Source organism: Macadamia integrifolia, chromosome 9 (genome assembly GCF_013358625.1).
Source record: "Macadamia integrifolia cultivar HAES 741 chromosome 9, SCU_Mint_v3, whole genome shotgun sequence".
NCBI lineage: Eukaryota > Viridiplantae > Streptophyta > Magnoliopsida > Proteales > Proteaceae > Macadamia > Macadamia integrifolia.
This window is the reverse complement of record NC_056565.1, coordinates 33,198,594-33,215,803: the sequence shown is the minus strand read 5'-3', so window position 1 is coordinate 33,215,803 and position 17,210 is coordinate 33,198,594. Positions and strand designations below refer to the sequence as shown.

Genomic DNA, 17,210 nt, shown 5'->3' with positions numbered 1-17,210 from the left:
CATAAGAGCTAAAAAGCATAAACAAGTAATTAACAAGAAGCAAAGCTCCCACTAACTAAGCATTTTAAAAACTCAATAATACTCATGCTAGAAACATGATATTTGAACACTCCCATTAGAAAAGTCTTTGTAATAGGCATGCCAACATCCTGTCAGTGACTAAGGGTTGAAACTAAAACTGTATCACTATCCTTTAAGACAGAAATTCATTAGTCCTCTTACTTCTTGTATTAACTATAAAAAAAAAACACCAACATTTGAAAATTCAATCACCTTTGGGCAAAAGAACTCCTAAGTCAATATCCTTTTCTAACGTGTAATGACATCGCCTTTGGAAAAATGTCATCTTTGCTGTCAAGAAATACACAATTAAATTCAATGTCCACAAACTTTGATGACATCACCTTTAGGAAATGCTACCTTTACTGTTGAGAGAGACGCAATTGAATTGAATGTGCCACTTTGGTGGATTTCACTCAATCCTATCATGTTTTCTCCATTGGAGATATATCTATGTATAAAAACATATATTTAAATGTGTTACTAGGACATAAATCCATATAAGAGTCACAACAGTAGCTACATTCATATCCTTTTGGCTAAGAATGCACTGGTCCTCTTGTAAATTCACATTTACTGTGGAAAGAACAATAACTTTTGAGATACCCTCACCTTTGGGCTTAGAAACCTCTAGGTTACTGTCATTTTCTTTAACTTGGGCGACATCACCTTTGGAAAAATGTCACCAACTTTGCTGTCCCAAGAAAAACCATAGAAGAATAAGATGTGCCACTTTGGTGGATTCTATCCCACCCTTTCATGGTTTTCTGAAAATTTACTATGCAACTAAGCATGTGTGGAAGCTTATACCCAGTTTAATTCTAACATCATTCATTCATCATACGATGTTCCAAATATGACATGCGAGCACAAAATATCATTAATTTTCTACTTACGTCATTCATAAATGACTTTTCAATATCATGATAATGATAAATTAGTGCAGAAACATGTGCAAACATAAATATATTGTGGGAACACACACTAGTGTTATTTGTACAACTATTGATAGAAATATGACATAAAATTGTTGTAGAACTGAAAATTAGAACAAAAATCTTCCCAGAACAAAATCAGGGCAATAAATATGACTCAGAATAATTTCAAAGCCGATATAAAACAAAAACAAGACAGTATAAATGTTCCCAAACAGTAATGGAATAAAAATTTTTGGTCTCATTTTTTTATATTGAAAGCAACCCAAAATACTGAACATCCTCCACTGATCGAACCATATAAAACATTTCAGAGTATATATATCCATCCTCTCACTGGTTCGACCAGTTAAATAATTATCCACAACATCCCAAGTATATGATAAACTACATCATGATGACCAATGGTATTTATTATTCACAAGACCTTGGGACTCATAATAGAATTGATTCAAATATGAAAAACCTCATTAGGCATTATGTGAAGACTGACCATTGCCAAATAAGACCCATTTCAAGTGATAAAATTTTTCACAATCTCACAGTGACTAATAACATAGTTATTTTTCAAAGCTTTAATCAATGGCCTCTTAGTTCTATGACTAAATACAAATATAGTATAAAATTTCATATAAACATATCATAGAACAAATTAGATTATTACATGTGGCCCAAAACAATGAATCCAATGTTAAAAAACAAAAAAAAAAAAAAAAAAAAAAAAAAAAAAAAGATTTCAATTTAGCTTTTAAATGATCCTTAAATTAACGTTTAAAGTGGTTTAAATTAAAACCCAAAAACCACCAGAATCCAAATATACCCTTAAGCAACTGTTCAATGCCTTTGTCTTATAAGTTACAAAAAAACAAAACCTTGGGATCCCTGTCTTATAAGACCTAAGCAAACAGGCTTTTAAGTTACTATTCATTTAAGAAACAAGCATATAGGATTTTTTTATTTAATATATTTAACCTTCCAGATCAATGCCGGTTAACTCGGGTATTCGGGGTCAACCTGACCGGTGCAACCATGGCTCAGTTCATTAGTCCCGATGTAGTCTAGTTGGTTCAATTTGGCTTATGATTCAAGTGAACCCTTTTAATGGGTTTTAATTTTGATTTAAAACTACCAATGGGCCTAAGCCCATTAATCTTTTAAACAAAAATCTCAAAACCAGTTGGCCCATTAAGTTTTTTTTTTTTTTTTTTTTTCTTTCTTTTTTAAAGAAAAGAAGCAAATGCGCAGCCCAAACCTTTAAATATAGGGGATGCTGGGCTTAACGCCATTAGCTCATAAAGAGAGAACAAACTTTAGTCACCATAACAATAGTTCCATGAGACGTTATTTAATGCCCAATTGAAATTGGTAGTAAAATTTAAAGCAATCCATTATAACTATCCATATAAGAACTCCATGGATTTGGAAGGACCCATACAGCTGTCCAACATAGCACCAATAGAGTTGTTCTAAAGAAACTTATTAAAGCAAAATATCCTCTTTTAATTCTCTTTAAATAATAATAATAATAATAATAACTAATTACATACAATAACTTACCTTTATTATATGAAAAAATAATCAAGAATCCGAGATCTGACATTTGTTGACCAAAACGAGTTATTGTTTCCTTATAGCCATTTAATGGGTTTTAATTTTGATTTAAAACTATCAATGGGCCTAAGCCCATTAAAACAAAAGTGAAAATTACTGTTATATCTCCATCTACTTCCTTCGTCGTTTGAAAAGAAAAGAAGAAATCTGGTAAGTGTTTCAACAGCCGTAGCCGCCACCGCCACCAGTGCTGGGGTTGGCCAATACTGGAGGTCAACCACAACCACGGTGAATACCCACCATACTCTAGCGACCTCAACGAGCCAGATATCGATGACGCTGCAAGGGGTTGGGCTACATAGCCGTAGCCACGAAGGTCTCTTGCAAAATCAGTTTCAAAAAGGAAATCAAGTCTGCTAAGGTCGTTTCTCCCAATACTTCCACAAAATTAATTAACGATCTCAGCCACGAAAAACCCATTTAAAAAGACATAAAAAATAAAACTTAAAGTCCTTTTTAATGGAGGATCTCCATAAACTCAATGGTTCCTTAGATTGTAAATTAAAAATAGGCATATATTCTACCTATCGATTCTAGTTCTATATGAGTTGCCCCTAATACCATTTGTTAGATCTTTTTAGGGTTTCACATCAGATCTTAATTAATTCTTATACAAACAACTAGAACGCGATATCAAATTAAAACAAATATTTGAATCAAAATATAAATGATTTGTACCTATCACCTAGTATATTGAAGACGATTGATGTTGATCGTCCCACTTTTACTCTCTTGGCTTAGCTATGAATCTTCTGTAGTCCCTTAGACCTCTTGGTTCTCTCACTTTAGTGATAAAGTGAAGAAAAGTGACTAATAGTTGTAAGGACCTAAAAGCTAGTATTTATAATATTGTCCTGCACCCAAAACCCTAAACTACGATGGGTTGGGTCAGCACATCCCTAAACTTGAAAATGAACTGAACCGGTTCATACAACTCGATTCTCACCCATTTAATCAACCCGAATAATTAATTTAGCCCATAAATCCAGTAAGCATAACATTGGATTTGCAGGTATGCTTCATGGAGATGAGCTTCAGAAAGATGAAGGTAATTCGAAACTTTAAACTTCGCACAGCCAGGTTGGAATCGCCGCATCAGGATAATGAGAAGTTTCAACAATGAGTTAAGGTTAAGGTTGCAACGAGAATTTAAAGGGAAAGGAAGTGAAATTTTTATACTTTAAAAGAAATGTTTATAATATGATTGTATATACTACTTAATATTTTTAACCATAATTAACAATGATATAGTTTACATGTAATTTTTACTTTACATATTATAACAAAGGGTTTTGAATGCAAAGTAAAGTGAAATTTTATAACCAAATATGAAATGATTTGAAGTTAATGTTAAAGTCATATGAATAATGATTACATATATTTCCTTTTTTTATTATGAAATTTTCACTTTTCTTCCCTTCAATTCCCCTTACAACCAAACATAGCATTTATGTATTATAGCAAAGTATTTTGGATAAAGTAAAGTAAAAATTAATAACCAAATATGAAATAATTTGAAGTTGATCACATAGTCACATAGGTTAATAGTTACAAACATTTCTTTTTTGAAGTATGAAAATTTCACTACCCATCCCTTTTATTCCCCTTACAACCAAATGAAGCATTCAGTTTTCACTTCTCCCTCCCTAGTTTTAAAACTATAACCCCACATCTTTTCCTCCTTTTTTTTCTAAGCCGCCTTCTTCTTCTTCTTCTACTTCTACTTTTACTTCTACTATGGTGCTGTACATTTTTAACACATCTCTCTCTCTCTTTTTATATATATATATATATATATATATATATCTTATGACGTTGGTAGGGGAAGGACATATTACAAGGAAAGTGAGAGGTGGGAGAAAGGAGTAGGACCGTGGGACAGAAGTGGACAGGACAAAGGGTGAAATGTTGGGGCTTGAAAGGACAGATATGTGTCCTTCTGGTTTACTGGGAAAATTAATAGTTACAGATATATTATAAGGATAAAAATGGAAATTCATTAGGTACCCAATGTCTTTTACCCTAAGTAAATAAACAAGCATTATATGGACTAAATTAATCTTTAATAAACGCAACCGAAGAGTTAAATTAAACCCATCAATGCTTCTGCAACTCTTCATCGGCCTCTCATGCATCATAATTTTAAATGGCACATTAGGGGGCAGCGGCAACCCAAAGCAGAAGGAAAAAAAAAAAGTGGGGTAATTACCCCTACTAAAACATTAATAGCTTCTTGGATACACATTCACAAATCACAAATACGAATTAATTGAAAATGGACTTTTAAATTTCTCCCACTAGCTCTCCTTCCGCTTTTTTTAACAACGTTAATATTGAAAATGAAATTAGGATAGAGAGAGGACTAATAGTGTAGAAATGCTAGAGTAGGACTATATTCTCATATTTTGACAATATTTAACTTTCCGCAACAAAATCCAAAAAAAAAATCAAATATGATATTAAAGATAATCTTTTTAGCCAATAAAATAATAGGACATATGAGGAATAATAGGACTTAAGCTATTAAGAAGATTATGCCTACATATATCCATTAAAATACTCACTTGGTTGGAGGACTTCTTTAATTACTTTTTCAAACTTACTGTAAGAAGACCCTCCATGTTTGGTAGCAACTTCTGCTTTCTTCTTCCAATCCAAGGCCTTCTTCCTCATTATTTTCCCTCTTTCTCCTTCCATCAATTCCTTAACAAGAGTTTCAACCTCATCTCTCTTTACATCATTGTTGATCTCCATGCCTATGCCCCAAGTAGTACAAGCATATCGGCAATTCGTTTGTTGCTCAGCAAAGAATGGCCAGCATATAATTGGCACTCCACCACATATGCTTTCAATTGTAGAATTCCACCCACAATGGGTAAGAAACACCCCTATGGAGGAATGTAAGAGCACTTTTTCTTGTGGGCACCAACTCACCACCAAGCCTCTATCTTTGATTTCTTCCATGAACTCTACAGACAAGATTGCTGATTCACCCATTACAGCATCAGCTCTAATGATCCATAAGAAATGAAACTTGCTATTTGCCAACCCCCATGCAAACTCCCTCAAGTGTTGATCACTCATAACTGTGATACTTCCAAAATTCACATAAACAACTGAGTTAGGCTCCTTTTGATCCAACCATTCAAGGCATTCAAAGTCTTCTTTCCAAAGGCTTGATGGGATCGACTTCAATTTAGTCTGAGGTATGTTCTGGCTCAGCAAAGCTAGTGGGCCAACGGTATATATGTTAGGAAACTTGCTTGCAATTGCATCTAAAACTTCATGTTCTAGTTCATCAAATGTGTTGATCATAATGGCAGATGAAGACTTGACACAGTTCTGTGCTTCCGATCCTAAAAAATTGAGCATAATATCATTGGGATCAGTTGTTCTGATAAAGCTAGGGAGATCCTTGAGCCTAATATCTTCCATGCCTGGTATCCAATCAATGGGTGTGTCAAGATAGCCATTGTTGATGTCTTTCTCATCTGGTGGGTACATTAAAGAAAAAGAGACATATAATTAGTATAAGTGACATTTGATAATTTTCTCATAAATTAATTTAACAAATTTGTATCAGATATGAATACAAGATATGAATTATTGAAAGACACTAGGACAAAAGTCTAAATTATGGGAAAAAGAATCGTAGAAAGCAGCATGGACTCTACATCCAAACATAGGGAAAAGCAAAATGATCGTCCTGCCCCCATGAAAAATGGAAGTACCACCACAGTTAATGCTTCCATGTGTACTCATATTGGTCCCATGCTAGTGGGGCCATGCTGTTTTTAGAGAACTTTGTTCCTTAAATGATTGTAACAAATTTGTATCAGAACAAGAATACAAGATATGAATTATTGAAAGACACCAGGACAAAGTCTAAATTATGGGAAAAAGAATTCTAGAAAGCAACATGGGCTCTACATCCAAACATAGGGAAAGAAGAAATGATCGTCCTGCCCCCATGAAAAATGGAAGTACCACCACAGTTAATGCTTCTATGTGTACTCATATTGGTCCCATGCTAGTGCAGGGCAACGCTGCTTTTAGAAATTTGTTCCTTAAATGATTATAACAAATTTGTATCACTAAGGGCCCGTTTGGTATCGTTTTTGTTCCAGAAACACCGTTTTGTGTCAAAAACGAAAATTTCAGTTTCTGTGTCAAAATCCAGTTTTTAAACGAAAAAATGGTGTTTCAAAATTTCAGATTTTTATCAAGAAATTTTTTTTAAATGGAAAGAAACTGAGAAATGGAGTTCCGTCAAATCTCGTTTTTTCAGTTTTTTTTTTTTTTTTTTCACTTTTTGTTCTAAAAAACAGAAACGGACCATAAGTGCACCAAACAGAAGATTTTGTTTTTTCGTTCCAATAGAACGAAAAAACTCCAAAAACGTTTTTTTAGAACGATACCAAACGGATTCAAGAAACACCGTTTCGTTTCAAAAACGAAAAGTTCAGTTTCTGTGTCAAAACGCAGTTTTTTAACAAAAAAATGTTGTTTTAAAATTTCAGATTTTTATCGGGAAATTTTTTTTTTTTTTTTTTTGTAAAATGGAACGAAACTGGGAAGACAGAACTTCATTTTGGAGTTCAGTCCAATCTCGTTTTTTCAGTTTTTTTTTCACTTTTTGTTCCAAAAAAACAGAAACGGACCATAAGTGCACCAAACAGAAGATTCTGTTTTTTCGTTCCAATAGAACAAAAAAACTCCAAAAACGTTTTTTTAGAACGATACCAAACGGAGCCTAGTGTTGATCCTAGCTAAAGTTATCCTCTTTTTGAGAGAGAATGAAAGTGAAATCTATAAAGCAATCTCTTTCGAAAATATGAACAAACTTCTTTCTATTAGTTCCATATGACATGACAACCTAAGAAATAACCATCTTGCCTTCTCTAGGGATTTTTGTCTTATTTCACCCTCTAACTTTTGATGTATCATTCTTTTTTCGGATACTATCACTCTTCTGAAATTACATTCTATTTACTCAAACTCTCCTATCATAAATTTTACCTCGTACTTTCCTAAAAAATGAATTCTTATCTTTTATTCTCCCCTGTTATTTTAAAATGACAAAATTACCCTCCAATTAGCCTATGGACTGGTTTTCATCACCGGTCTTTCTCCTTCCCCTTGGAATGCAGCGAACCATTCATCCTCTTACTGCAACCCCACGATCAACCCCACCCACCCTGCAAATCCCACAACTCCGTCACACCCTCCCCTAACCCCTCTGCGAATTATCCCCTCCCTATCCCAACTCTCACTGTCAATATTGGTTTTGACTACATGGTATTCAAAATCAATTTGAATTTAGAATCCAGAGCTTTGGATTTTATATCGGTTTGCCATGTTACCCAACTCAAAAGATTATTACTTGTTTCAGATAGCCGACTTACAAGCCGAGCTGGAATAGATGAACAAAGAAAACCACTTTCTTGGATAAGGAGGAGTGTTGGCAAGGAAGAGAGCGACACCAGTGATCGCAGGGATGGGTCCCCAAATTGAATGCGTCCAAGGATGTTGATCAGTCTATAGAAGCAGGCAGCCAAGTTCCTTCTCCCGGGCTCATAGTCAAAGAAATGAAATCTTGAAGGATAGTTTGAAAAATAATAAAACCTAGGAAGATTTTTGAAGATTTTTGTGAAGCCAAAGGGAAAGTGAAATTATTCCAGGTAGCAGGAACTTAGCTGCTGCCACCTAGGTAGCAGGAAAAATTTTCTAGCATGGGTACTTTGGCCATTTTAAAATACCAGAGAGAAGAAGATGTAAGAGCCCTTTTTTTTTTTTGGGGGGGGCGGTGTTGAGAAGAAATGATCATAGAAATTTTTCCAAAAAAAAATAAAGTGATTTAAAAAAAAAAAACACAGGATATATGAAGACACCAAAGTGATCTGATGAGCAAAAGAGATGTCTTTTCACACTCCGGGTGCAACTCTGTTGGTCCAAAGTCATGGTGTGTTAACTTGAGGTCTCCAACTCGAGTTTCCCGTGGATTGATCTATTACACAAGTAAAGTTAGGTATGACTACATGTAATCAGAGTTTACCCATAGGAAATCGGATATAAAATTGGACAGGATTGAGGGGTTACTCATTTGAGAAAAAGAAAAAAAAAAAAGGAGAAATAGTTGAGAAAAAAAAGTACCTTTGAGTGGTATAATGCCTCTTTTGATAAGCTCATCGTAATGGAGATAGCCCATGAAGCCACAAGCTGAGGTAGTCCATAACTGAACTTCAGGGATGCCTAGCTCCCTAGCAGCTTCTATGGAAAAACTCATGATTCCATCAGAAACAATGCAAGAGATTTGAGGTACGCTGGTGGAGGAATTAAGCTTTTTCAGTAGATCACGAAGTGGAGCCAAGCAGTTCTTCTGAACTGAAGCACATAGTGAAGGAACATCCTGTGTAGCATCGCGGTCGGACGGTGGCAATCCATCCGGTATGGTTTCAAACTGGAAATCACTGAAGCCCTTGAGAGCATCAGGAGCTTTGGATCGCAATAAGCGTTTGTGATTGAACTCAGTATTGACAAAGGTGACATAGAAGCCTCTTGAGTGAAGAAGCTTAGCTAATTGCATCATAGGGTTAACATGGCCTTGTGCTGGGAATGGAATGCACACAGCATGAGGCTTATTCTGAGCTACAAAAGAACCCATGTTGCTTGCTTGCTCTGGAGGATAAATAATTTGAAGTGGTGGAGATCTTGTGAACTTGATACCTTAATTTATAGAAGGGAAGAAGGTTTTGTGCACAGCCTAAGATGCACAAACATTCACTGAATGGTGGATGATGGTCTATAGTGCACCTTCTCATCTCATTCAAGAGTGGTATGCAGGATCGTGCACCATACATAATGCTACACTAAATCTCTTTCCCCATATAGAAAAATTAAAGTAGAGTCAGAATATCTAAATTATTGGATTGCCTAAAGTGTCTCAGCAATAACTAATTATGGATGTCTTTGACTTGACTCAGATGATCAGCGACAAGAAAGTCTTCTTTCCAATGAAGAAGTGTGGGAGAGGATGCCCACTCCATTGCCAGTATTTGTGTGGTTATCCAACGTTCCAATTACGTGGAAGTTTTCAAGCTTTTATTATTGGCCTGTCCCATAAAATATCTAATAAATTTCATCATTGTTGAAAGGTACAATGATTGATTGGGGTGACCTTGATGAATGAGCATGCCCAGAGTAGGCATTCAGCAGATCTATGATATTAGCCACCAGTGACTTTCTTTTTTTTTTTTATTAAAAAACATCCAAATATATTACATATTGATCAGAGTTCTAATAGAAAAGTTCCCATATGAGATTCTAGTTTTACTAACTATGGCGTTACAAGTAAGCATCTTAACAAGTTGATTTAGAAAGGTAACTATCTAGTTCAATTTTACTTGATATGGTCTATGATCATTTCAAAAAATCGTTAGGTTTTATTAGATGTTCAAATTCTTCCAGATCAATTTATATCCATTCATGACCTTTTGCTCTTTGATAGATTCTCCTATGTCATGTAGAACTCCTTGGATTGCTGCCTCAAAAGCCACTCCTGTCATTGCATATTTACATAGTTGACAATTCAAAATAAGCCAATAGCTTGAGTATAAAAGGCAATTGCCCATCCCAATATGTTAAGAGACTAGTTAAAAACTGTAATTACAACCAAAATGTTTTCATGTAAAAAAATCGAATGAAAAATATTGGGAGGTATTGATTCCTTAACAATCATCTGCTAAGAATTAAGAAACATACCATTGTACAAAAAAAAACCATTTGTGTACTTAGTTTATTACAAGGATAGGGTCCAAAGATTTGAATTCATAGAAATCATATTCCTATGCTTTCATAAAAAATAACAAGTCATGATGAAATCGATAAGAAATAGACTAAATCAACCTTAGGAATAGTACTCAAATTAAAAGGAAAGTACATTATTAAAGCGTTGAAAGATACCTATGATTTTCTTTTGTACCATTGTTTGCCATGACGAATGAGCATTTTTCTTGGAAGGGTGCCTTTAAAAGCATTTAAAAACAACTTGCAAAAAAAAAAAAAAATCCTTTATCAAACATTAAATAGATAACGAAGGGTGACACATAGTGATGGCCAATTGCCTAAATGACATATATCATATCCCAACTAAGGGTGGGACCAACTTCAATGAGCAAGTTGCTCTTCTTTGGACTGTTCCTATTCTTTTCCTAGTAAATTATGGACAACCCATTTGTCCTCATTTATGGGTGAATGTGTATAACGAAGAAAGGAGTATGCACATGAGGTTGACGGAGAGAAGTCATCAAGGCACCATCTGATAACGTTTTTAAAAATGGTAGAAACAATTTTTTACGTTTCTAGAAATAGAAATGAATTTTTTAGTGTTTAATAAATTTATTAATAAATTTATTTCTTAAAATGTTTTTTACAAACATAATGCCATTAAAAAAATTTGATAATATTATCAGATGCCCAAAAGAGATAGAGGGTTGGGTTGCCTCTTTTTAGGTTTAAATAATTGAGAGATTTATCGGGCACAAAAGTCTACTTTTTTTTTTTTCTTTCAAATTCGTTTCTAGAAACGACAACTTGTTTCATCAAAGTCGTTTCTAGAATTGTAAATATGCATAAATTTTGATTTATGTTTCAAGAAATGGGTGAAACAAAACAACTTTATCAAACGCTTTTTAGGCTGTTTCTCCATTTCTAGAAACAAAAAACATACTAAAATGACAGAAACAAAACGTTATCAAATGGTGTCCATGTACACTCACAAATAGGACTGTCTTAAGTAAAATTGTACATTTAGAGGGTGCAAAATTAATCCCACAGCCAAGAGACTGAAGAGAGGGAGCAAAAGTAAAAGAAGCCTTTCAACCAATATAGGTTAGATACCTCACCTTTCACATCAATTAGTGATTTTATTTGTCTAAATGAATGGAATATTGAATGATTATCTTTTATGCTGCCTCTTCAAATTGCCAATGAAACCTTAAAAATTCAAATTTCTTTTAGAAATGACATTCGGTGGTGTCATTTTTCAAAAACAGGGGTACATACCACTAAATTGATTGCATGTTTTTTAACGAGTAACACGTTGATTAACTTAATTGGAAACTCAAACAAGTGCTCTAACAGGTGTTTCTGTTTATCTATTTATTCCCATTGATGGCAATTCTTTGAAACCTCAAATACACCTAAAATTTAAGTTCTTCTTCTGAAGAGTTGTTCATGATAGAATACCTACAAAAGATATTATGGTTAAATGGATTGAGGTGGATCACTTATGTACTTTATGCCATAACCAATGGGAATCACCATGGCATATCTTCATCTCCTGTGAATTTACAAAAAGGATATTGGTGGTTAAACCTCTGGGACTTAGAACCGAATTTTTCTCTACTTCCTCCTTTCAATCTCTTATTATATACATGTTTAATTCTATGACTGTATATGCTGATGATTTAAACAATTGTTTTTAGCACCTTTATTATTATATGTTATTTTCTATGGTTACCTTGGAACCGGGTCATAAAGCCGAAACCCTACTTGGCTCTAATCCATTGCTCTTGAATGGATTTCTCATTCCAATAAAATATTATAGAACCCAGGACCTTAACCATTGTTAGAACAACCATACATTGTTAATACCGGTTACTATGTCAACATTATTAATATGTACGGCTGTCACCAATCCTAGGAAAAATATTATTGGATGGACTGCTAGCTTGCATTATAACCAAAGAAAAATGTGTCATTATATGTCAATTACATGATGACAGGATAAAGTTTGGAGGCTAACGTTGTGGGGCATTCTCTATGGGATGAAGCAGGCATTATACGAAGAATGGAGAATAGAAGAGTTTGAAACGACTCTAAAGAGATGGAAGCTTTATTTCTTGAGGGAAGCACCAAATCATGGCCTTGGTACTGTTTTGGACTCAGGCCTAACAACGATATGATCGTCTTTATGTAGAAATTAGCCAATACATTCACAACACTAATCCAAATGCTATTCAATGGAAAAGTTTGAAGATACCTACTAGAGGTTTAAAGCTTGACTTGTTGAGATCCGACGTAGTTTTATACGGATACTATTGGGACATATTATCTCCTATGACGATATCATCGCCAAGAAGAGCATAATGCCGAAACACCTACCTCGGATACTCAGCACACCACCTCACAAGAATATGGTGGCATAATGCAAAAAAGGCCCAAACATTGCCACATTGGGATCTAACCTTGGCATCTTTCTTAATTAATGAAGTTTTTAGTTTGGTAAAAAAAAAAAAATTAAGTAAAAGAAGCCTTTAAAACTGCCCACATTTTTTAAAGTAAAATAATTTAACTTCAACTCTTCCATTAACAAAAGTGTAAATTTGCCAATAGAACGTTACCTCGCTGGCGTAGGTATACACCAGTACGCAAGTCAATGGAAGGGCTTTTAAGAGCATCTTTAGGCGGGGCAGTGCTGCTTTTTCACAGCCATTGTGTCTAAAATAGATACATATTAACGGGTAATATTCTTTCTTCCATGTATTTTATTTGCATAGATTATACTATGAATAATTAAAAAAAAAATCGCAGCATATATTAAAACAACAATACAATTATACCATGCCAAAATCTTCCATCCATCAAAGAAAGAACTAAATGAATTTAAAAATATATATATATATATATATATATATAAATTAAAAAATTAAAAAAGCATAACCAGTGCATCAAGCGAAGAAAAATTAAATGAATCCAAATAATAAAACTTCCTATGAAATTAAAATAAAAAGCAGATATACTATGAGGTAAAAACAATCCTTTCATGGGCAAGATTGAATTGAAGAACAATACTAAAAAAGGGAGAAATGCTTGAGAAAGAATGGGACAGGTATTTCTTTTTATATTTTGTTGAAATAAGCGTCTCCACTCAAGACTCAAGAGGCTTCCATATGACACAACAATGAGACAATACTCCCTTATCCTACATTACGTCTAATTCCCTATAGGATCTGTAGCCCAACTAAGGGCTGGACCAACTGATGATTCTAATTATTATTAATTTTTTTTTTAGTTATAGAATGATTCTTGCAATTAGGAAGTTGCTCTTCTTTGGATTGTTCCTATTATTTTGCTATTTAACTTCTGAAATTGACAACCCTTTTGTCCTTATTTATGGGTTAACGTGTATAAAGAAGAACGGAGTATATGAAGTTGGCGGAGGAAAATCAGCAAATGGACAGTCGCGAAAAGGACGGTCTTTTGTGAAGTTGTACACATCAACACTAGTTTAGCCTGGTCACGACAGCTTTGATTTGAAGAGTCTATGTTCAAAGAAGAAAATTGTGAAATCGAATCATGTCATATTCGGATATATAAAAGAGTAGGCGGTTCTTAGCCCTACTAGTATCCAGTAGGCTCATCAACGCTCAATCGGATAGAACAGCAGAGAAGGAAAAAAATATAAGATTGTACACCTAGAGGTGGCAAAATTAGTCTAACATCCAAGAGGTTGAAGAGAGAGAGAGAGAGAGAATTTTCCTTGGCCTTCAAAACTGTCCAACTTTTTTAAAGTAAAAAAATTCAACTTAAATTCGATTAAAAAAGCATAAAATGTGTTTTATATGTTGGGATCTGATTCATCTTTAATTCTTGTTCAATTAGAGGGGGAAAATTAGTCAAAAACCCAAGAGGTTGAAGAGAGAGAGTGAAGGAGCATAACTAAAATTTCCTTAGCCTTTAAAGCTGCCCACATTTTTCAAAGTGAGAAAATTCAACTTCAAATTCCATTAGAAAAGTGTAAATATATTTTATATGCAGGGATCTGGCTCGTCTTTAATTCTAGTTCAATTCTTTCTGTGCGTATGACAATTGTATATTTTCAAAATCTAACGATGGTGAAATGAATTTGAATTTCAGAAACTTTCACAGCTTTTAGATTTTGCAAAATGTTTGAATGTTACACATAGGGAGAGAATTGCACAAGATTGAAGGATTAAGAATTGAAAACGAATCGAATCTTGCTTCCATTCAGGTCCTCACCTTAGTAGTGGAGCTGGTCCCCCAGTGGACACAGCCCATGACCTTGGGCTTATTGTAGTGGACCACCCAATTAGTCCAAATTTTGCTATTGTACATTTTGGATCCCCCAATAGTCAATATCATATCCCATGAAAGGGTTGTGAGTGCTGAGGTCGCTTACACTGCCATATCAACATTAACTGTTAGCAATTAGTGGAGAATTCAAATGTCACTCCCACGGAACCACATTGATGGGTGGTGGTTATGGATAGGATTTTTTAAGGAGATGGTCCCTGATTTTATGTGAACTTGAATTAAGAAGAAAGAAAGAATGGATAGAATAGCAAGGTTGATAGACTTAGGGTTGCGTATGCATAGCCATAGCCTTGGGTTTCGGCTCTTCTCCTCAGTGTTTATTGTCTCGGTCAATTGATAGCTATCTGAGCAAGTGTCACATAACAGGACCAGGATCCAACATTTTCAAAGATCGAGGGTACGAAGAACGAGGTGTTGATAGAGGCATGGAAAACGAGGCACCAAGAATCATTCTATCATCACCAAGATATGTGGTGCTCACCCAAATAACTATGGACAAGACCTGGGCAATAGACGATCAAGAGAAAAGCCGAATCCATAGCGTTGTCGTATGCACAACCAAGGCAGTGGCCATGTTCCCACTGATTGGCAGCCGCCTACGCACAGATAAGGATGATCCAACCCTGATTATGGAACCCAGTTGGATTGCAACTACCTTGACAATTCTATCCAGTCACGACCCAACAACCCAATTACCATGGCATGTTTATCTGATCCAAAAACCTATTTTCTTTAACCCATAGGCTATTGCTGCGGATTTTTAGACCTTTTACTACGGAAAAAAATCACAGTTTTTTTTTTTCTTTGGTAAAGAAAGAAAATCACATTTAGAGACCTCGTTTGTTGTAGTGTAAAGGTGTATGCTTTATCCAAATATATATATATATATATATATATATATTAATTAAAGGTGTATACTTTGGCATATATTTTATGGGAAGTAGACTCCCTAAAAGGTAGTGTGGCCCTTAAAGCCAATCTTTGTGTGTTAATGGGAGCATTAGGCACTAGTAGAAGCATTAATAGGGATGAGATTTTCACCTATGAGGGGTGTGGCAATCATCATTCCCCCCCTCCCCTGACTCCCATTGGGTTTTGTGCATAGAGGCCACACTATCTTTTATGCTTCTTTTACTTTTCTCTTTTTTTTTTTTTTAATTGAAAAATATTAGAGCTGTAGAGGTAATTAAGAGGTAATTAAGAATCAACACCACGATTCCCCCGTTTTAGGGGTGGTACTTTTTGCGCCATTAAAAGAGTGTGCTTTGCCTTGTAATTTTTTTTCAAGAAAATATAGGCCAATAGGGGCACTCAAGAATAAGCGTCATTGTATAACCCCTTTAGCAGCGGTAAAACGATACCCTCCTTAGACTGGTTGACATAGGATACGTTCTTTCTTTCTTGAGTGGTTGGCAGCTCTTCCCCGTTATTTGTATGGTGGATAATTTTTGTTTGCCTGAGTCATTTGCTTTGTTTTTCCCCCATTTAGTGACCAAGGTAGCACTATACTCGTTCAAAGAGCGGATCAGGTTCCCGTATGTAAACCAATCTCATACAAGAACCATTCTTATATGATCCTGATCCAGACACAAGAAAATGCCTTGTAATGGATTCAATGTGTAGGAATCAGATCGTACGAGAATGGTTTTTGCACGAAAACCTGATCCACACTCCTCATTTAGGTTATATCCCAAACTCCAAAGGTGTTCTTAGAGCTGGATTTGTTTTTTTGTTTAGACTTATCTCCCCTATTTCTTTTTGATAAATTTGATTCTAGCAATAAAATAAAATAAAAGAATAGGCACGCTAGCAACATTTAATAGAATCTAATATACAGGCACTTTATTATCATGTGCTATTTTATTTGGAAACTAGAGAATCAGGTAATTTTTACTTTGGAGAAACTCAATCTCTATTTTTTTTTTTTTTTGCTAGAAGATCATTTGTATTAAAATACAAAAGAAAAAAAATATATAATAATTACAGGATACCAAAAAACCCAAATACAAGGAAATAAATGGAAAAAAATAGTGTAGATAAAACTAATCCACCTTCAGCATTGCCATTAGCAGATTAGATATCAAAAAAAAAACTTTAATCCCAAGCTAAGATAAGACAAAACGAATAAAATATCAACTCCTAATTGAAGCGATATCATGGACGTCTAGTAGCATCAATCTGTAACTCCATCTGGACTAAGGCTGGAAACTCAATCTCTATATTATTCAATATTAGGCTTCTAATGGTTTACCTCCACAAGTAGTAGAGAACCAAGTGATGGATTTTCAACTGGTTCGTTCTTATATAATTGCCTATCCTTTTCTCAAAAACCAATCTTGATCCTCACAGTTTTAACAAAAAAAAACAAAACAAAACAAAACAAAACAAAAACGATATATATATATATATATGGGAAAAAGAAAGGAATGCTAGCGAAATGTAATGGAATTAGGAATGCTAGCAAATATGGATCGTACGATTAAAGTA

General features: G+C 34.6%; 1 protein-coding gene across 1 annotated transcript; it reads right to left on the bottom strand.

Annotated features, from left to right (window-relative positions):
• Positions 1-5,040: 5,040 nt before the first annotated feature.
• On the bottom strand, positions 5,041-9,432 carry LOC122088156 (7-deoxyloganetin glucosyltransferase-like). The gene is made up of 2 exons (XM_042657317.1): positions 8,760-9,432; positions 5,041-6,097 (listed from the first exon to the last, which is right to left on the bottom strand). Exons 1-2 carry the CDS (start codon positions 9,268-9,270, stop codon positions 5,145-5,147), a joined length of 1,464 nt encoding a protein of 487 aa, XP_042513251.1. The 5' UTR covers positions 9,271-9,432; the 3' UTR covers positions 5,041-5,144.
• Positions 9,433-17,210: the final 7,778 nt, after the last annotated feature.